Source organism: Martes martes (assembly GCF_963455335.1).
Source record: "Martes martes genome assembly, chromosome: 9".
NCBI classification, from domain to species: domain Eukaryota; kingdom Metazoa; phylum Chordata; class Mammalia; order Carnivora; family Mustelidae; genus Martes; species Martes martes.
The window spans coordinates 64,040,797-64,061,989 of NC_137896.1; the positions used below are offsets into that span (position 1 = coordinate 64,040,797).

Sequence of the window (21,193 nt, forward strand, 5' to 3'; positions counted from 1 at the left end):
TCAATTGATACAGAAAAACTGTTGACAAAATTCAGCATCCTGATATGATAAATAAACACTCAAGAAACTAGGAATAGAAAGGAGCTTCCTCAGTAGGTTAAAGGGCATTCATGAAAAACCCACACTTGACACCAAACTCAATGGTAAAAGACCGAAAGAAAGTCTTTCCTTTGTGATCAGGAACAAGACACAGATGCTCATTTGCGCACTGCTGTCACCATTGTACTGAAAACTTCAGCCAGAGCAGTAAGAAAAAGGAATTAAAAGCATCTGAGTTGGAAAAGAAGCAAATTTAAGCAGAGGCATGAATGAAGTGACAAAAATTCCATTTACTTGCTCTAGGAATTTCACAGGTTTGCACTAACTTGTGAGTTAAGATTAAAAAAGAAATGCACATCATATTGAACATCTTCATGTTTTCAGGTGTTATCAGAGTGGGTAATATGTTAAATCTTGTTAATGTTCTTCGCATTCTGCTGTGAAACCTGTTATTGCCACATTTGTTTAGTCTTAATCTCAGAGTTAAGTGGATTTGGTGACTACCATCATTTTTTGGTGATAGTTTTTCTGTTCATTTCTTGGTTGGCTGCAGTTCACCTTTATTTTGAGAAGAGTTATTGGGGAAATATAATTCTTAATTTCTTAAACTTTCAAAAATGCTTCTATTGACATTGTTCTTGATGCTGGAGTAGGATTTTTTTTTTTTTAAGCTTTATTTATTTATTATTCAAGAGAGACAGAGAGAGCATAGGGGAGGGGCAGACGGAGAGAGTGAATCCTCAAGCAGACTCCACCCTGAGTGTGGAGCCCAACGCAGGACTGAATCTCACGACATTGAGATCCTGACCTGAACCAAAATCAGGACTTAGATGCTTAACCAACTGAGCCACCTAGACGCCCCTGGAGTAGGATTTTGATGTATAATTTTTCACCACATCTTTCTCTGAGGATGTTGGTCCACAATCTTCTAGCACGACATGTTGCTAAGGTGGAGAGTTAATGTTGTCCCACTTTGGAGATAAATTGAGCTTTGTGCCTGAATAGCCAGAAGACTCCTTCACTATCTTTCATGCCCAGCAATTCTATTAGGATACATCATCATATCGATTATTCTGTGTTGGTTTAACTAAGACATGGTAGGACTTTGGATTCTAGGTTAAGACATTTTACAAAGATTTTTTAGAAGTCATTCCTAAATTTTTTTTTATTTATTTAAAAACTAACTTAGGAATCTTTTATATGCAACATAACCTTTTGAAAAAGAATGAAGTGGTTTTGTTTATTTATGTATTTTTAAAGATTTTAAAAATTCATTTATTCATGAGAGACAAAGAGAGAGAAAGAGAGGCAGAGGCAGAGGGAGAAGCCTCAGGGAGCCTGATGAGGAACTTGATCCCAGGAGGCCTAAGTCAAAGGCAGATGCTTAACCAACTGAGCCACCCAGGTGCTCCTAGAATGAAGTGGTTTTAAACAAAATTTTAAGAAGTGCTTTTTATTTGGGGAACTTTAATATTTATTTTATCATTTTAGGAAATAAGGAAAAATTATTCTTTTGTGCTGTTATGGGTAAACTGTGAATGTGAATATTTGCACCAATTTTCTATAAATTTGGTCAGATAACTTCAACATGTTGATTTCCTTTTTCTTTTATTAACTTAAAAAAATTATTTATTTAAGTAGGCTCCATGCCCAACTTGGGTCTTAAACTCACGAGTCTCAGATCAAGAGTCACATGCTCTACCAAGTGAGCCAGCTAGGCGCCCCCTCTTATTATTCACTTTGAAATCTTTTTCTATTTTTAGGTCAAGTCCAAACAGTGTATCAGCTGAGCCATGATATTGATATCAGTCGCTTCCACACACTAATGGAATGTTTTACCAGCACTTTTGAAGAAGTCAAGATTTTAGCATTTGATCTTCTGATAAAGTTACCAAAAACAGTTGTACACTTTCAGGTATTCGGACCTTTCCTGTGTGAATGTGAATGTGGTGTATGCATGAAGACTTTATTTTAGCAGCAAATAAAGCAATCTGGATTATGCAGGCTTTTCGCGTCTGCCTTCTTACATCTTCTGATCTTTCAGTTATCATTAATATTAGTGTTGCAGGGTGATAGGTTGGAGGAGGTAGGGATGGATGGTGTGAAGAAAGGAAATACCATGAGAGAAAATGAACTCCAAATCCATGAGCTTTGCTTTTTATCGTTTCGGTAAGAAAAGGACGTGTAAGAAGCAGTAGGTTTTCTTGCTCACAGGAGTATTGGTAGATTTCAGTTAACTGTGGTCTCCCCAGTTCCCGTTTTCCCGTGGACATGTTAATATTCTGTCAAAACACATCACTTACGGTAACTTGCGTTTTTTGAGATAACATCCTTGCTAAGTTGACTGGGAAGCTGAGTGTAAGTGAGGCAGAGAACGTGTTTCTGATCTTCCAACAAGCAATAGCTAAACTGAGACTGAAACTCAGAGTACTTGAGGTTAACAGCAGTTTTCTCCCCCCGCCTTCCACCCCACCCCTAGCCCCCATTCTCTTCCTGACAGTAGGCACTGCCCAACGTGAGGTGGGAAGAAAAGGGGGGGCTCGAGAGTGAGGGCACAGCATGGGGATGGGTCTGCAGGGGACCCTCCAGCCGAGGTGCTTGGCTGTGCCATTGAGGTGTGTTCTGGGGCTGTGAGATCACGAGCATCCGTGGGTTTACTGGCTCTAGGGCTTTGCTCTGGCTTTCTGTTAGAGCTGTATAGAGGCCAAAGGCGTCTACCAGGGCTGGTGCTGAGTCTGTTCTCTGGCTGTTAGGCTCTAGCCACGGCAGGACAGCTTGTAGATACAGTGGGATTCTTCTTCTTCTTCCTTTTTTTTTTTTTTTTTTTTGAAGATTTTATTTATTTATTTATTTATTTATCAGAGAAAGAACACGAGAGCAGGAGGAGGGATAGAGGGAGAGGGAGAAGGATGTTCCCACTGAGCAGGGAGCCCATTGTGGGGCTTGATCCTAGGACCTTGTGGTCATGACCTGAGCTGAAGGCAGATGGTTAACCCACTGAGCCACCCAGGCGCTCTGAGATGCAGTGAGATTCTATAGGAGCACATATCAGAGAGCACAAGTCAGAGAGCACAAGGTATCTGTTTCATTGGCTTCCGGATGGCATTGCAAGATCCTAGAGCATCTTTTCTAACTTGGGTCTGTATTAGGAGTGGTTCTCCATTGTCCATTTATCTTTGTGATCTTTCAGGTGCCTTGGTAAGCAGAAGCTTCTTTTGATGCTTAGGCTTCTAACTTTTGTACCAAATGGAGTTTTTAAAGGAGGTGCTTTCTCTTCCTTTCTTCTCTCCCACCTGCTCATTCTCCTCGTCCCTTACCATTCATAACACTGAAGCCTTGTATTATGTATGATATATATATCTCATACGATATATATATATGATATATATATCATACATTGTATTATGTATGATATATATATCATATATATATATCGTATGAGATATATATATCATACATATATACCTATGACTCATTCCTGGCAAATATTTTGAAACTATCTCAAGTGGGGGGGTATATATATAGCACCTATATGAAAGAGTTGGCTGGTCCTTTGAGATAACTTTAAAATGTTTTTGAATCCGAACTAATTTCTCTAAGGACCTATGTATATATATTTTTGATGGCATATTTTTGTAGTATATGACTTTATTACTCACATTGTCTGTTGCCCTTTTTTCTTGTAGAGCTACATATCCAAGGTCTTTATATTGTATTTTTACTGACCTTAGATGATAGAACAAAGGTATTTTATTTATTTATTTTAAGATTTTATTTATTTATTTGAGAGAGAGAGAGAGAGAGAGAGAGAGCGCGTGCGTGCAAGTGAGACCCCACAAGTAGGGGGAGCAGCAGAGGGTGAGGGAGAAGCTGACTCCCCACTGACTGGGGAGCCAGTGGACCCTGGGATCCCAGGACCCTGGGATCATGACCTGAGCTGAAGGCAGACGCATTCAGCTCCGGGCCAGGCGCCCCGCAACAAAGATATTTTTTTGACTCCAAAGGCTGTTTATTGTGTTTCTTACTAATTGTCAGTTAAGCAATTCAGGGACCTAACTGTTAGTTATCAAAAAATAATGGCTTAGATGCTTAATTGGTTCTTTTTAGTATTTATTTTGATTTGAGCTTTTGGCCACTGTCTTTAAGTTTTTTAGGTCACAGAAAATGATAAAGAATTTAAACTGAAAGAATGGTATTTGAATCAATATATTTGATATCTATTGTAAATCAATAGATTTCCAATTAAAGTAAATATTGGTGTACCTATAGCCAAATTAAAAGTTAATCTTGTAATGATTTTTTTCCCTTGCATTAAGCAATTATGGAGTAATCCTAGTAGAATTAATATTATTGAGCAGTGAAACCCTGAGACCCAGTGTAGTGAACATGTAATATGCCAGCCATGGAGCTGGGTTGAGGACCCATGTCTCTTGACCTCAGCCCAGTGCCTTTCCATACAGATTACAGTGAACTGTCCTTTATTCTCTTCTTTAGGACATGTGTGTGAGTGGATGTTTCTATGACATACAGGTGTGGAAGCTCTGATGGAGAATTTCTGAGGCTGATATGATCACTTTATTTTCTACATATATATATGGATCTTTGCCAGGAATAGCCCTGTGGATTTGTACTTTTGTGTGAATTTCTATTTTTTTTCCATTGAATTTGCTGAATGGGGAAGGGGTTGGGGGGAGTGTAGGAGTATGCTGCTCGGGTAAAACAGACTTCAACATACAAAAAAAACCACACCTCTGGTTCTATATGGAAATAAAAAGATTCCTGATTATAGTCAAAGCAGAATTTCTACAAGAAAAAGCATGCTTCTGCTGGAGAAAGAGGTACTAAAAAAAAAGCTTTATCAGTGTCAATTTCCCAATCACATTATTTTCAAGATCCTCATCACTAGAGCTGAGTAATAATAATAATCAGTAATAACTATAATAAAAAAAGTCTAACCTATATTCTGGGGAAAAAGGGAATTGAATTAATATTTATATCAAGTTTCACTTATGTGGCAGGCTCTGATTTTAAATTCCTTCAAATTAAAGAAATGTTTCAGTGACAGTTACTGAGTCTGTTCTTTATTCCAGGATTCAGAGAAACTGCAAGGCTTATTCCAAGCAGCATTGGAGCTCAGCTCAAGCACTAAACCATATGACTGTGTGACAGCTTCCTACCTGCTGAACTTCTTAATCTGGCAGGATGCCCTGCCCTCATCTCTGTCTGCCTACTTAAAAACTCAGCAAGCTGCATGTGGAGCTGGAGATAAGTCTGCCATTGTGGTGGAGAGGAACACATTAATGGGTTTGTATTGAATAAATGTCCTTTTGCTGTTGCTTATCAAAACCAGTATCTTACTTTCTCTCTATTCATTTAGTTAGCGTAGCTAGTGGCAAACATTTATTTTGTGTTTTTTACATTTTTAAAAAATTTTTAAAAGATTTTTAAAATTTATTTGAGAGAGAGAATGAGGAAGAGAGAGATCGAGAACACGAACAGGGAGAATAGCAGAGGGAGAGGGAGAAGCAGGCCCCCTGCTAAGCAGGGAGCCCAACTTGGAACTTGATCGCAGGATCCTGGGATCATGACCTGAGCCGCCTAGGAGCCCCTATTTTGTGTTTTGTTTTGGGGGTTTTTTTTGGTTTGTTTTTTGTTGTTGTTTTTTGTTTGTTTTTTTTTTTTTAATTGAAGAGTTTACTAACATATAAGAATACTGCGAATTTCTCTTTTGCAAGTAAATAATGTACTCAGCTATAACTTACTCAGCTATAACGCTGTTTCTAAACAGAGGATTCATGTTAAATAAGTAGATTATTCAAATGGACACTAATAGAGCTCTTATTTAAATAGGACGTCTTTATAAAAAATGTACTTTTTTTTTGGACAGAAATTTTACTATGACTATAGCCAGATCATCTTTGCTATTTCTATAAAGAGCTGAGTTCCTTTGTCTGTCAGGTTTATGTTTTAAGAGTGTCAGACACCTGCCTTTTACTCTTCCCATATAGCCAGTTCTAAAACCTAGCTGACTGGTTTAGGTCTAGTGATTTCCAATAAAAATTTCTTGGGGATTCATGTGCTTAATTTTGTGCTAATAAATCTTCATTTGGACTTGTATTATAAATAAGGAAAGATACGGATTTTTATTTAAAAAAAAAAAAGAGAGAGAGAGGTCAGATGTAGGAAGAGTGTTAAAAACTGTTGTCTCCAAGATGGTAAAAAATGCCCTGAGAAAGGGAACTAATAATGGGAGAAAATTAGGAGGCCGTGGGTAGTTCTGTTGGAAATGGGGATAAGGAGGGGACAAGTGCCATGGAAGATAGCAACTGTCCACTCTAGTTGCTTCAGGGCTGGACTCAAAAGGAGACCTTTATACACGACAGGAAGAGGTTTATACTTGGGGTAAACTGTTCATGTACAGGCTTTCAAATTCAAGTCATTTAAAAAAACTATGAGATATTTCAAGCATATAAAAATATTTAAATATAGATATAAAATATAAATAGTAATTGTATAAAAATGTCACAAGTTTTATTCCCACACTAGGTAATTACACTCAATTAAGAAGTACAATAGCACCCATACCTTTAAAGCTTCTCTTCTATCCTAGCTCCCTCCCCGGCCACATAATAACTCTTCTGTGTTTTATATCAGTCTTTCATCTTGTTTTTACCAAAATTTTACCACCCATGTATATATCATTAAGCAATATGTTATTTAATTTGACATGATTTTAAATTTTATATAAATAGTACCATATGTATTATATAAATTCACTACATTTTATTAATGCATTCTCCTGTTGAGGGACTTCTTTTTTCTAAATAAATAATGCTGATGTGAACATTCTCATATATATCTCTTCTTTTTTTTTAAAGATTTTATTTATTTATTTGACAGACAGATTACAAGTAGGCAAGAGAGGCAGGCAGGGAGAGAGAGGAGGAAGCAGGCTCTCCACGGAGCAGAGAGCCCGATGTGGGGCTCGATCCCAGGACCCTGGGATCATGACCTGAGCCGAAGGCAGAGGCTTTAACCCACTGAGCCACCCAGGCGCCCTCAAATAGATTTTTAAATTACATTACCACCAATAAATTTTGAAGAGTTGTATATTACATTATCACTATTAACTTGCTATTGTCAGATTTTAGAGGTTTGTGGAATATAAAGTGGTATCTTGTGGTTTCATCTTGCATTTTTCTGGTTGCTAATGCAACTGAGCATCTTTTTACATGTTTATTAGCAATTCACTTCTCTCCTTCTGTGAAATTCCTGTTCGTGTTCTTTAGTTTTCTGTAGGGCTGTTTGTCTTTCTCCTATTGATTTTTTAGGACTTCTTCGTGTATTTTAAAAGTTAATAATTTACTGGTTATACACAGCTTTAAAATTTAAAGTATAACTCTAGAGTGGTTAGAGGAGATACCAACTGTGCTGGGATAACTGCGTAGTTACGTGCAGAAGAATGAAGCTGAACCTACTTCTTTATACCCTATGCAAAAATTAGTTTAAAATGGATCAAAGACCTAAATACAAAAGCTAAAAAGAAAAAACTCTTAGAAGAAAACACGAGTGTAAATCTTTGTAATCTTAGATTAGGTAGTGGTTTCTTAGATCTGGCACCCACAGCACGAGCAAAGAAAAAATAGATAATTAATGAAAATTTGAAACATGTGTCAAGGGTGTCCTTAAGAAAGTGAAAAGACAACCTGTAGAATGGGAAGCATATTTGGGGTTCCTTTATCTGAGAAAGGACTTATATCTAGAATATATAAAGAATTTTTACAACTCACTAGTAAAACAATATAACCAAATTTAAAAATGGACAAAGAATCTGAATAGACATTTCTCCATAAAAGATAAATGTGAAAAATAATCACATGAAAAGATGCTCCACATTATTAGCCAGTAGGGAAATGCGAATCCAAATGACAATGAGGAAGCACTTCACACCCAGTAGGGTGGCTATAAACAAAATAAAAGCAGAGCCCTCACACACTGCTGGCAGGAATGTAAAATGGTGTAGCTACATTGGAAAACCGTCTGGCAGTTCCTTAGAGAGTTAAACATGGCATTACCATATGATCCTACAGTTCCACACTGAGGCTGCTGTAACAGGATACCATAGCCTGGGTGGCTTCAACAACAAACATTTATCTCTCATGGTTCTGGAGTCTGTGAAGTTCAAGATTAAGGTGTGAGCAATTTCATTTCCTGGTGAGAACCCTCTCCCTTGCTTCAGACAGCACCCTTCTTGCTCTGTGCTCACATGGAGGAGAGGAAGCCAGCTCTGGTCCCTCTTCCTCTTCTTATAAGGACTCTAATCCCATCGTGGTGGTCCCACTCTCACAATCTCATCTAAACCTAATTTCCTCCTAGAGACTCCATTTTCAAATATGGGACTTGGGGCTTCAAATAGGAATTTGGGGAAGGATGTAAACATTTAGTCCATACTGGACATACATTGAGAGAAATGAAAACTATGCCCAAACAAAGACTTGTATGTGAATGTTCACAGCAGAAGTATTCTTAATAGCCAAAACACAGGAACAGCTCCCATGTCTATTAACTGATAAATGGATAAATAAAATGTGGTGTGTTCATACAAGGGACTGTTTTTCAGCCATAAAAAGGAATGAAATAGTTATGTATGATCCAGTGTGGATGAACTTTGAAAACACTGCTAAGTGGAATAAGCCCCATATTTTCTGATTCTGTTTAGGTATGTCTAGAATATGCAAATCTATAGACACAGAAAATAGAAAAGTGTTTGCTTAGGGCTGGGGATGGTGAGAGATGCAGGGAGGGGAGTGACTGATAATGGGTAAGGGTTTTTTTGGGGGGGGATTAAAATGTTCTAAAATTCACTGTAGTGATGATTGCACATATCTGTGAATATACTAAAAACCACTGACTTATATACTTGAAATGTGTAAATTGTGTGGTATGTGAATTATACCTCAATAAAGGCATTGTTTAAAAAAAACCACAAACAACAACTGTTCAAGTAGCCCATGGTGCATGGGCCTGGGGTCTGGTTCCCTAGATAGAGGATGTTTAGGAGGAATGATTCAGAGTCAATGCTGAAAATGGATCCAGGAAGTTAGGGAAAGACCCAGTTCTGCTTTCTTGACTGGAAATGCATAGCAGGCTGGATCACTTTGAAAATTTCTTTTTTAATATAAAACCTCTAACACAGTTGAGTTGAGCTGGATTTTTCTGTGGGGACTGTTAAGCTATTCACAAATTTATAAATGTGTTTTTAAGCGGGCATTACTTTGGTTTTTTGTTTGCTTTTTCTAGTCATCAAATGCTTGTTGGAAAATCTTGAGGAAGAAGTATCTCAGGCGGAAAATTCTCTCCTTCAGGCAGCAGCATCATTTCCACTGTATGGGCGAGTTCACTGTATCACCGGAGCTTTGCAGAGGTTATCTCTAAAGTAAGTGTAGCCACAGCTCTCTCCTGAGCATCCGTTTCTGAACTTTAAACCCTTATTGGAATGTGTCCTGGGAAAGGAGTATATTGCCTTAAAGATAATTAAAAATTAGATTTTAAAAATGTACACATATTTTTATATCTTAAATATTTCATAGACTGCACAATTTTGAAATAGATTCTTTTATGTAATTTCCATTTGAGAATTTTGAATTTTGCTTTTAGTGTAAATTTCCTTATTGTCCTCGTTGCAGCAGCCTGCAGTTGGTGAGCGAATGGAGACCTGTGGTAGAGAAGCTCCTTTTGATGTCTTACAGGCTTTCTGCTGTGGTGTCTCCTGTCATTCAGAGCTCCTCCCCAGAGGGCCTTATCCCAATGGACACTGATTCAGGTCAGCAAATGAAAAAACCTAGAATTCCTGTATTTTTTTGCTCAGTGTGCCTCTCCCTGCCAAATCATTTCTTTGGGAAGATATAGAAGCTAATAGGCGGTTCAAGAAGCTATTTATTATGGTTAGTGATATCTTCTGCCATTTTAGTAATGTCTTTAACTCTTAAAAAAATAACCAAAACAAATAAATGAACCGGGTGTTGAACAAGATACTTCCTCTTCTGGGGTAAATTGGATTTTCTAATATTGTCATTTCAGAGCACCACCTACCAGGTAGCTGCTGGGGCTGGGAGAGTGAGCAATAAATCAGGAGGTGGGGTTTAGTCAGAGATGGAAGCTTATTAGGAATCAGGAATGGGCAAAGGGCATTTGACATACAGAGACCGTAAAATAAAAAATAGGAGGAGATACTCAAAATGCCCCAAATTGAACTCATGAACTTTCATCTGCCTTTTCCCTCCCAAGCCCGGTGTCTTTGCAAATGACCCTAACAAAGGTCTGTTTGTGCAAGTCAGGAGCCTAGCAGTGCTTGACGTCTCTCTTCTGTTCCTTATATCTTGCTTGGCTTCATGTTCTTTCAGTGGTACCCCTTAAATATCTTTCAAATCTCTTTTGTTTTTATCTGCCACCCTCTAACCTTCTCCCAGGCTTTTATCTATCTTGTTTGGATGACTCTAGGGGTCTCCTAGCTGGATTCACCTCCATCTACTCTTATCAGCTCCTTCCATTTTCTTTTTATACATATCCACAGCAATCTTTCCTACTCATGTAATTCATCATGCTTCCCATAATCTCTGCTTAACCCTTGTGCTCTGCCCCACACCATTTGTTTAAAATACTTGAGTGACCTCAGACCAGGTCCTGTAATAGTTGGGCTCCTGCAACCTTGCGGGTCTTGTCCCTTTTTCTTCCCAAAGTGTTCTTCATGGAGTTGTTGCGATTTAAGAAGGATTTTATCGATACTTTGCTCTGTTGTCCTTAGCAAGTGCCTGGTAGAAATAGGTATACAATAAATATTTGTTACCATGAATAAATCAATAAGTGTGCAGTTCCAGGAAGGATAGGAACTAAACCCAGTGCGTGGGACGCTGTAGGTGGCATATATATACCTGTCCTATAACAGCCAGAAGGGATTGTCTGGGAAGGGTGTACATTTAGTGTTAAAATAAAGTTTGTGAATGCATTTGAGGAGTGTACACGAGAGGCTTGTACTAAGAACACACTGAGCGTATCATAAACACCCAATTAAAGTAATTTGGAGTTGCGTGTTTGCATAGAAAATGTTGGGTTTTGTTCTTTACTAAAAATGAATTGGCGGATTGGTGACGGTTTATGATAGTAAGACACAGTTACTTGTTTATTTTGGCTGGTAGTCTACCAAAACTTGATGTTTTAGTTTTCCTACTAAAACAACATGTGGGAATAAGAAACATACAATCTTAAAGCTAATATTTGGGTCAGGCAAGTATCAGTATATTCTGGATAAGAAATCTTGAATATTTGTCACCCATCGTGGGTGGCGCCTATAGCATATGCCAAAATTTTGTTATTAAAGTTTTAGAAAGTCTTTTGGTCTCAAAAATAGTCTGTGGCCCATAGACTTTTCCTTGATTTTGCCTTTTCTTTTTACCTCGGGTTGTCTCCATTATTCCTATTTCTGTCCTGCGTTATCTACCATGCCTTCTGAATTCCTTGAAAACGTTTCCTCTGAAAGCCATAAAAATTAATGGGTAAAATTTTATTCTGCTCATCCTTTTTTTCTTAGTCTTTCCATGGTTTCTATTTGGAGCCAGTATTACTTTTTCATGATTGTCAGAATTTGTTTTGGCAGTATTTTCATGGAAGCCATAAGTGAACATAAGGTGGTTGAGTCATTTTGACAGCGCTTTGGGTCTTTGTATCTCCTATAAAACCTAAAACGTAAGTGGAGCTAGGGACCCCTGGGTGGCTCAGTTGGTTGAGCATTTGCCTTTGGCTTGGGTCATGATCACGGGGTCCTGGGACCGAGTCCCTAGTTGGGCCCCTTGCTCAATAGGGAGCCTGCTTCTCCCTTTGCCTGCCCTTCCCCCTGCTTGTGCATGTTCTTTCTCTCTGACAAATAAATAAATAAAATCTTCTTTAAAAAAGTAAGTATCTAAAAAAAAAGTATCTAATAGGTTTATAAAATACCTGTTCTTTGATTTTTTTAAATTGGTTTCAAGTTACTGGCTGTTGTTATTTTTTTTCTTAAACTATGTAAGCCATGTTACTGAACCTCTGCTATGAGCTGGTTCCTGTCATAGGTGGAGACTCAGCATGAATAAAGTGTCGCATTCGTGGAGCTTACATTTCCTAGTTCATTGAGTGCTTAAGAATAAAAATGAAGTTCAATATAATACAAGGACTGTAAATCATACTTAGAAATCAGTATATTACCTAATGCATTTTGAAGATAAATAAGGTGTCTTCATAATATTCCTAGCTATAAAAGGTTTTTTTCTTTATTTTTAATTGAAGTACAGTTGACAATACAATATTGTCTTAAAGATTGTTTTGTTGTGGTGGTTTCTTACCTCTTAAAATCAAATTGCCTAAAATTTAGTTTTCTTTTCTCATATGACTGAGCACCAAATTTGCGATCCTTAGACAACACTAAGAAAAGCAGTGTAAAAAGAAAAAGAAAGTAAAGTGATGTAAATGAGATAGTGGTCTTTGTCCTGTGGAGAGTTTTTGTTGTGTTGTTCTGTCCTGTTTTCAACCAATTTAAAATTTTTGCTGTATTTTAAAAGCACACTCAAGTGTCATGAAGACCTTAATAATTTTTACATTATCTACCCCATGAGTCCCTTCTAATAGAGCTGATTATTAAGTATTCAAAGTTTTAAAATTTGGAGTACTTGGTGGCTCAGTCGGTTAAGTGTGGGACTCTTGATTTTGGGTCATGTCATGATGTCAGGGTCATGAGATTGAGCCCTGTGTGGGCATAGAGCTTGCTTAAGATTCTCTCCCTCTCCCTCTGCTCTTCCCCCTCCCACCCCTTCTCATTCATATGCATGCACGCACTCAGAGCCTAGCGCTCACTAGCTCTCTCTCTCTTTCTCTCTCTCAAAAAAAATTTTACAAACTTGAGGGCAAATACTCCCAAGGGAAATCTGCATGGGCTGCAGAACTGTGGCTTATGCACTCCCTTTTCTCTCCCTCAGAGTCAGCAAGCCGCTTACAGACGATTCTGAGTGAGATTCAACCACGAGATACTAATGATTACTTCACTCAAGCCAAAATTCTCAAAGAACATGATAGCTTTGATTTGGAGGACTTGAATGCCAGTGTGCCAAATCTTGGTGCTTCTGCAGAGACCAAAGGTAGCATGTATAAAATCAATATTGTATTATTGTAATTGGTGTTTCAGTGACATCATATACAAAATGTTCTTTTTACATAGGAAATCAGGATACATAGGTTTGCAGAACATTTCTAGGTAATAAAGTCTTGGAGCTTGTCCGTGATTTATTTTGGAGAATCTGTATCTAAGAAAATGGTGCACCCCAGGACAATAATATATAAGGGGCTACAACAGAAAGCCTTTGAGTGGGAACACCTGTCTTGGCAGCCAGGTGGTATTCGGTCGACTTGGGTTTGGACCACAGTGGGCTTCTCCTAGTGCTGTGGTTCTCTGCAGTGAGAGTCCTTACGGTCAAGAAATCAAGTCTTTTGATTTCTGAAGGGAAATCAACCTTATTACTCAGTAAAGTGTGAGCTGCTCTGTTGTATCAAGCCTCTGAAAGTTGTATTCTACTGCTTGTTTTCCCTTTAGTTGTTATTTTATCATTTTCTATAATGCTGTAAAGAGTCATCAGCAGTAATAGCTTAGTGACTTAGTACATATTCTACATTCTCCACTAGGTGGAGATATTCTCTCATAAAAATTTCTCATCGTTTTAAACTACACAACATAACATCTAAATGTATGCTTGTTGTAATAGTTTGAGGCAATAGCGAGGGAAATTTGAATTAAAAACAACTTAAAGCCTTAATTAAAATTTCAATTCACTGTTTACATTTTACCTTAAAAAAAAAAACAACAAACAAAATTAAAGATTTTAATTGACTCCCCCACCCCACTTCTTCTCTTTGGAGTGTATGTGCTTTTAGAGCTATTCTGCATATTGATGGATATATGCATTTGCTCTTTTAGTTTAGTGGGCTTTTAAAAAACACAAATGGGTTGCTTTGTTAACTTGCCTTGGATTATTTATTTATTTATTTATTAAAAAAAATTTTTTTTTAAAGATTTTATTTATTTATTTCACAGACAGAGATCACAAGCAGGCAGAGAGGCAGGCAAAGAGAGAGGGGGAAGCAGTCTCCCCGCTGGGCAGAGGGCCTGATGCAGGGCTCGATCCCAGGACCCTGAGATCATGACCTGAGCCGAAGGTGGAGGCTTTAACCCACTGAGCCACCCAGGTGCCCCTGGATTTTTTTTTTAATGTTAATACTAAAATACTCTAAAAACTAGAAAAAGAGAGTAGGCATAATTGGTGTTTATTGGCTATGGAATTTAAATATATTTTGAAAGAGAATTTATATTTTCCTTTGATTTTAAAAGTTTTATCCTGCCCCTTTGTTGATATAACAGCTACCCTCACCAAGATGAGTAATGAAATATATTTATTATAGTTGGAATTTAAGGAGGACTGAGAGGCAAAGAGTTTGTTTCATTCATTTCTGAAAGTCAGACTTAATTTTTGAAACGGTATTGTGTTTTATTTTAAAATTTATTTTGAGGGGCGCCTGGGTGGCTCAGTTGGTTGGGTGACTGCCTTTGGCTCAGGTCATGATCTTCGGGGTCCTGGGATTGAGCCCCACATCAGGCTCTCTGCTCAGCGGGGAGCCTGCTTCTCTCTCTTCCACTCTCCCTACTTGTGCTCTGTCTCTCTCTCTCTCTCTGTCAGATAAATAAGTAAAATCTTTAAAAATAAATAAATAAATAAAATTTATTTTGAAAATAGTATATTAAAAAATACTTCGCGTGATTCTTAGAGCACATGCTCAACAAATGTTAGTTGTTTTATTATGAATAAATATAACAATTGGTTTGTTCATGCAGATTATTCTTGGGGGAATGATGAATAATCTTATTCTAAGAAACCTGGGATGTGAGTAATCAAGTGTCTAGTGTTGCAATCGATCCTTTTTTTTTTTTTTTTTTAGGTAAAGAAAGAAAAACATGTGATGTAACTGCTCAGATGGTGCTGGTATGTTGTTGGCGAAGTATGAAGGAAGTTGCTTTACTTTTAGGCACACTGTGCCAGCTTCTTCCTATGCAGTCCGTGCCAGAATCTTCCAATGGATTATTAACGGTGGAGCAGGTAAGGTAGATATTTATTCCACCTGGCATAATTTCTGGTCATATAACTCAACGTAAAAAAGACGAGTTTTGAACTTTTCTTGAATAAAATCATACAGATGTCAACTGAAGGAAATTCATGGTAGTATAGAAATTAGACTTTGCAATATATTTCAAAACTGTGGCATTTTTGGAAATAATTTTATTTTTCTGAGTTAGAAATAACTGTAGGTTTTACCTTCTAACTTCAGTATTGTCATTTTAGTTTTTATTCTTCCATTTAACACCTATAAGTTTAAATGAAATTATCTGTTTAGTAAAACTTTACAAACCTCTTAAATTTCATGAAGGAAAAAAAGTAATATATTGGTTGATTATAGATCTCTTGTTTCCCACTACACTGATAATAAAGTTGTAGTCACTTTGGTTTTTTGGCCGACTTTTATTTTAAGACCACAAAGTCAGTTCACCATCTGGGACTGTTCAAGTGACTTGAGTGCAGTGTTTACAAGAAATTAGCTTACCACAAACATTTCATTTGGAAATATTTTAGATTTATTAGATTTCTGTTTTTAATTGATTCCCTCTTCCTTTCCATATGGTTTCAACAAATCTATTTCCCACCATTTTCCAGCAAAGATATATAACACGTACTTTCATTTTTAACCTTTTTCAAATAAAGATAATTTTTTCCCCTAGGGTGTTACAACATTTAAGAACAAAACAAATACTGTAGTATGCTAAATGCTGATTATTCCTATAATAACCATGTGACTAGTTCCATGGAAATAATGCTAATATTTTTATTCTCACACTCTGTGGCCATGTGCTTGCATCTGGTTAACAGCTGGGCCTGTGATGTTGCAAGGCCCTGAGATGGAGACCGCCGAAGGGAACAGTACTCTGTCGGCATCATTATGTTCCTTATTCTCTTCCAAATCAAATAGGCGTCAGTGTTCTAGAGTTACTTGTAGTCATTGCTGGTGACCAGCTGGAGTGCCAGTGCCAACATCTTTGCTGAGGAATCCAGCTATGATTAATGATTACTTCACTGATGTTCACCATCTTACTAAGAAGTAAACATGCGCTGAAGTGTCTTCACTGTTCATCTCCTCTTTTCAAGGACAGGTTAAAACATCTAGTTTTGGGGGCTTTGTTGGATAGCGTTTGAAAAAAAAAATTTTCAGGGAAACAGATTTTGCTTTTACTGTAGTTGAAAAAGACCTGAAAGCTTCCTGTGAAAAGCGTCTGGCCTTGACATCTTTTCCAGAGCACCCAAATCTTTTGAATTTAATTTATGTGGGAGAGCCATGTTGGAATTTATATAAATAAATATAAATTTAATATAAATATGTATTTATATAATATAAATATAAATTTATAAATTTAAAATTTAAAATATAAATTTATATAAATATATAAATAGAATTTATATAAAATAAAAGAGATGTTTGTAAAACAAGAACCAGCCCCCTGCAAAACAGCAGCAATAACATAGAGGCTCTTACAAAGCAAAGAACTCTTCTAATGACTGTTTTGTTGAATAAAACATAGAGTCTTATTTTTCTGTGAAATATTAGTTTCTATTCTAGTGAGATTCAGTCATTTTTCCATGTCGCTGTTCACATGGTGACATCACATTTTTGGTTTGAGGAGAAATTAGCTACTGAACAAGCAATCAAGAATGTATGGAATAATGCTGTTCCAACCTTGAAACCCTGCCCCCTGTGGAAGACTTTTCTTGATTCTGGTGTCTTTAACTAGAAGAATTGCCTTAGTTTAGGAACATTTAGTCAATGAAAATCAAAGTCATCAGGAAATTAGCATTATTCATATTGCTAGAATATTCCTACTTTGAAACATCAAATTCTGCTCCATGAAATTCTTCTAAATTAAAAATACAACCATGTACTTAAAACTTTTGAGAGTTAAAAATATGTACATGATGGAGAAGAAGGAAATTTCCGTTGGAGTGGCTGGGCCATGCCTGAGGTCCACCTTCCTTTTGAGGGCATAGTCACCATTACAACAGGACATCTTTTGTGCGTCTAGCAGCAAAACTAAGAATTTAAAAGTCAGTACCTTAGGTGAGGGTGACCATAACAGATGTGCATAGACAGAGGCAGCGAAGTGACTTGTAGGCAGGAGTCACTTTGGGGGAGAACCTGGGACTTGGATTTCTTATTCCCAAGAATAATAATTAACAACAGTGTTCTGCTTTTCTCTCGAGGGATGAAGGAGGCCGTTCCATACAACCTAAAATATTGACACTCAACCCAATGTTTCTTTTACTCCCCATTTGCCCTTCACTCTTGAAGAAGCAGGATGATTCTATTATAATTTAAAATTTGATGCCTCAAATGCAGGCAATAGGGAGGATTTCTTTTGTAGCCCAGTGCTTTCAATCCCATCCTAGTTTGAGGGCCATTTGTTGAAGGGGTGGCCTCTGAAATCCTGCATACATGAAGGTAGTTTCTAAGCAGCTGGCAGACAGTGAGATGCGTTTTGAAGATTACAGTTTGCTGTGGAACGAGAATGACCGGTGCCCATTTGTGACTGAGTATTCAGTGCTATATTCACAGACTATTAGAGCTGGAAGGATCACGGTGATGATAGAATCCGGCCCTCTTGCACCAGGGCAAACTGAAGGCCTTGGGTGTTACCTGGTTTGCCCAAGATCACAAAGCTGGTTTGTGGCAGTTGCGGGACAGGAACCCAGCTGTCCTTTCCAGCCTGCGTTCGGACACGGCACAGTGCTGCCTTTGTTCTGAACTGCTCATTTGATTTTTTCTTTAAATTTGATTTTCCCTATTTCCCCTACCCAACCAGACTTTTACAAGCAAGAGGACGGTAAGGCAACTTGCTACTGAGCTTTTTAGCAAATGATTCATTTCCCTAAATCACTTCTTGTGAAGCCATGTGTCCTCCACGGCTTCAGCAAGAGGAAAATGTGTTCATTCAGAGGCATGTCTGACTTTCCCCCTGCAAGGTAATCACCTAATGAAAGGTTCTTTCATAATGTCCCTGTACAAGAGGCAGAGATAAAACCAACTTGGAGGGATGTAAGTCGAGACCCTTAAAGATTGGGCTTTACACACAACCTTATCTCACAGCTTCCTGGCTGGTGTGTGTCTAGGTTTCAAGCTGGATGTTTTCCTGCTGTAGAGCTTATGCTTGATACATTTTGTTGGTCCTCTTTCCAAGGGATGTTGGATACCCAGTGCCTGCTGATTTTTTTTTTTTTAAACAACGTCCTCTTTCAGGAGTATCAATTCATATATTTATATATTTCAGTTATATTATATATTATATATATATTATATATTTCTATTTATATATTTATATATTTCCTTAGTATTCCTAAAAAGAAGCTTTGGGGTATATTTGTCATACCTGCTTTCGCCTTCCTAGTAATTATCACCACAGAAATCACCTGAATAAAAATAATTACCAACAATTAGAAATTAGCTACTTTTTAGAAACTTCCTAAGGTAGAGTCTGTTGTGATTTTTAGGATGGCTAAATGGGTTTACACATTTTTCTCAGTGTTTTTTGTTACTGTGTTGGATTTTCCATTCTGGACTACAACAGGGGATATATTTTTATTAGCACCTGTAAGTCTTAAAGAAATTGCCTTTTGTATTTTGCTGTAGTTTATTTTTTTAGAAATTATGAATAAGTATTCATTGAGTTGTACTGGATGCAGGTTACAATTTTTAAGCTGTGAAATGGAGTTAGACATGCCTTTTAGTCACCTGTTAATTAATTGCCATAGTCAGTCAACACAAGAGTGTTGTGGGAACATAAATAAATGTAATATGTGGTTCTCTGACCAAAGGGCTTAGAAATGAAATAGGGATATAAGACAAATTCATTTTAAAAAGTTAGACTGAAGGACACCAGTTAAAATGGCACATGGTTAAGAATTTGCTAGAAAGCAAAGAGTAAACTGCTTGTGAGATGTCTAAATGCCAGAGAACTATTTTTTTCATTAAGATTTTATTTACTTGAGAGAGAGAGTGTGTGTGCATGTGCCCATGCATGAGCGGGAGGGACCTGGGAGAGGGAGAGGAAGAAATAGACTCCCCACTGAGCAGGTAGCCTGATGGGGAGCTTGATCCCAGGACTTCAAGATCATGACCTGAGCCAAAAGCAGATGCTTAACAGACTGAGCCACCCAGGTGCCCCTAAATACCAGAAAACTATTATCTTTATTGTTATTATGTAGGGGAGCAATGTTTAGGCTTTGAAGAATTCCCACCGTTAGTAAGAAATCCCTATAGTAGTGAATGTGCAGTTAAAACATTAATTATCTTATTGTCTTCTAGACTTTTATAAACTGTTCTATTTAACCTAAGTGGAATTAATGACATTCCTAAGGTTATACGAAGTAGCTGTGTCCTAAAGTCAAAGTTAAAATTAAGGGCTTAAGTCTCACTACTTGATGATAACAAAATAAAAACAAAAACAGACATTTACTGTTTGCTAGTCTACCAGGTGCTCTGCTAAATGCTTATATGTGTAATCTGGCTTATTTCTCAGAATAACCCTGTGAAGTAGGTTCTAGTTGTAGCCCCATTTCACAGGTGAATGAACAGCTTCATTAGCTTCCACTGGCAAGGAGGCTGGGTAGGGTTCCTGAACTCAGCCCTCCTGGCTCCAGGGTATCACAGCTGAACCACCACATACAGTTTTTGTAGAAATGTTCCTCCAGTACTTAAATCCTCTTTGGTTTATCTGCTTTATAATGAGTGGAATTAGCCTCGATTTTTCAGCTGTCTTTCCCTGTATAAGTAGAGGACAAATTTTTAAAAAATGTAGTTAGATTTGCCCTTTGTGGGTTTTAGACTCTAGATGAGCATTTAGCACCCCTAATTTGTCCACTCATGAATTGTAGATGCCTTAAGACATGGCATATAGCTGTTTTTCTCTGTGGAAATTTATATCCTATAAATCCAGAAAGCATGTTAATTGGCCTGTAGAAATGGGTTTTATGAAAATTTAGAACCAGGATCTGCTCAATTTAAAAAGGTAGTGACCAGAATTTAAGACTAGAAATCAGTGTGCCTCCCGCCCCCTTTTTTTTGCTCTTTTACCTTAATTCCCTTTAAAAAAAATCTTGAGATGTATGTTATTCATTAAGAAAATAATACATGAAGACATCATCAGTGTTTTTGTGAACTTTAGATAGGACCCTAGCAGTATCTAATAAAAGGACAATATGGATCAGAGCTTTCAGAGGACTTTTGCATTTTTAAAATAAATTTAAAAATTCTATTTCTGATTCTGGCTGTTGTCATTAATATTCTAAGTTGTTTGGGTCAAATCTGTTGTTTGTGTTTGATTATCCAGTGGAGGGGTATCAGCATGGCCTTTTCCCCTGTCCATTTGCTCTAAGACCACACTGCCTTGACTCCTCCTACCCTTGGTAGTGGAATCCCTGTCCAACTTGCAGCCCTATCTTCCACTGTTTTCTTTTTTTTTTTTTTTTAAAGATTTTATTTCTTTATTTGACAGACAGAGATCACAAGTAGGCAGAGAGGCAGGCAGAGAGAGAGGAGGAAGCAGGCTCCCTGCTTAGCAGAGAGCCCGATGCGGGACTCGATCCCAGGACCCTGGGATCATGACCTGAGCCGAAAGCAGAGGCTTTAACCCACTGAGCCACCCAGGTTCCCTCTTCCACTGTTTTCTAGTATGAAATCTTAAGGTCATGCAGCCAGGTCTGCTGATGTTCACTTATATATTCTGTGTTCATTCATATAGAAAGATCCAGTAAAGTGTCTGGGCAGTAGCAGGGACTTAATAAATGTTTATTCATACCTTCTAGTCCCCCAGCCTCTTCCCATGTTTGTTACCCTCTTCCATTTTGGTCTCCCCAAGTATATCTAGTTCAAAGTCTAAACATGAAGCTTCTTGTAATAATTTATTCCAGACCAGAGGATCTTTCATTTCTTGGAGCTGTTAGGCGCCTGATGGTGTGTACCATTCAGCAAATTGGTTTTGTCT

At 37.6% G+C, this 21,193-nt stretch overlaps 1 protein-coding gene across 1 annotated transcript in view; it reads left to right on the forward strand.

Annotated features, from left to right (window-relative positions):
* Window positions 1-21,193, forward strand: part of THADA (THADA armadillo repeat containing) — a gene marked incomplete at its 5' end in the record, with an annotated part of 322,555 nt that overhangs the window by 31,814 nt on the left and 269,548 nt on the right. The window contains 6 exons of the mRNA XM_080813492.1: window positions 1,803-1,954; window positions 5,130-5,343; window positions 9,340-9,475; window positions 9,726-9,862; window positions 13,044-13,202; window positions 15,052-15,209. Of these exons, the coding sequence (XP_080669618.1) occupies window positions 1,803-1,954; window positions 5,130-5,343; window positions 9,340-9,475; window positions 9,726-9,862; window positions 13,044-13,202; window positions 15,052-15,209 (956 nt within the window). The remainder of the gene's footprint in view (window positions 1-1,802; window positions 1,955-5,129; window positions 5,344-9,339; window positions 9,476-9,725; window positions 9,863-13,043; window positions 13,203-15,051; window positions 15,210-21,193) is intronic.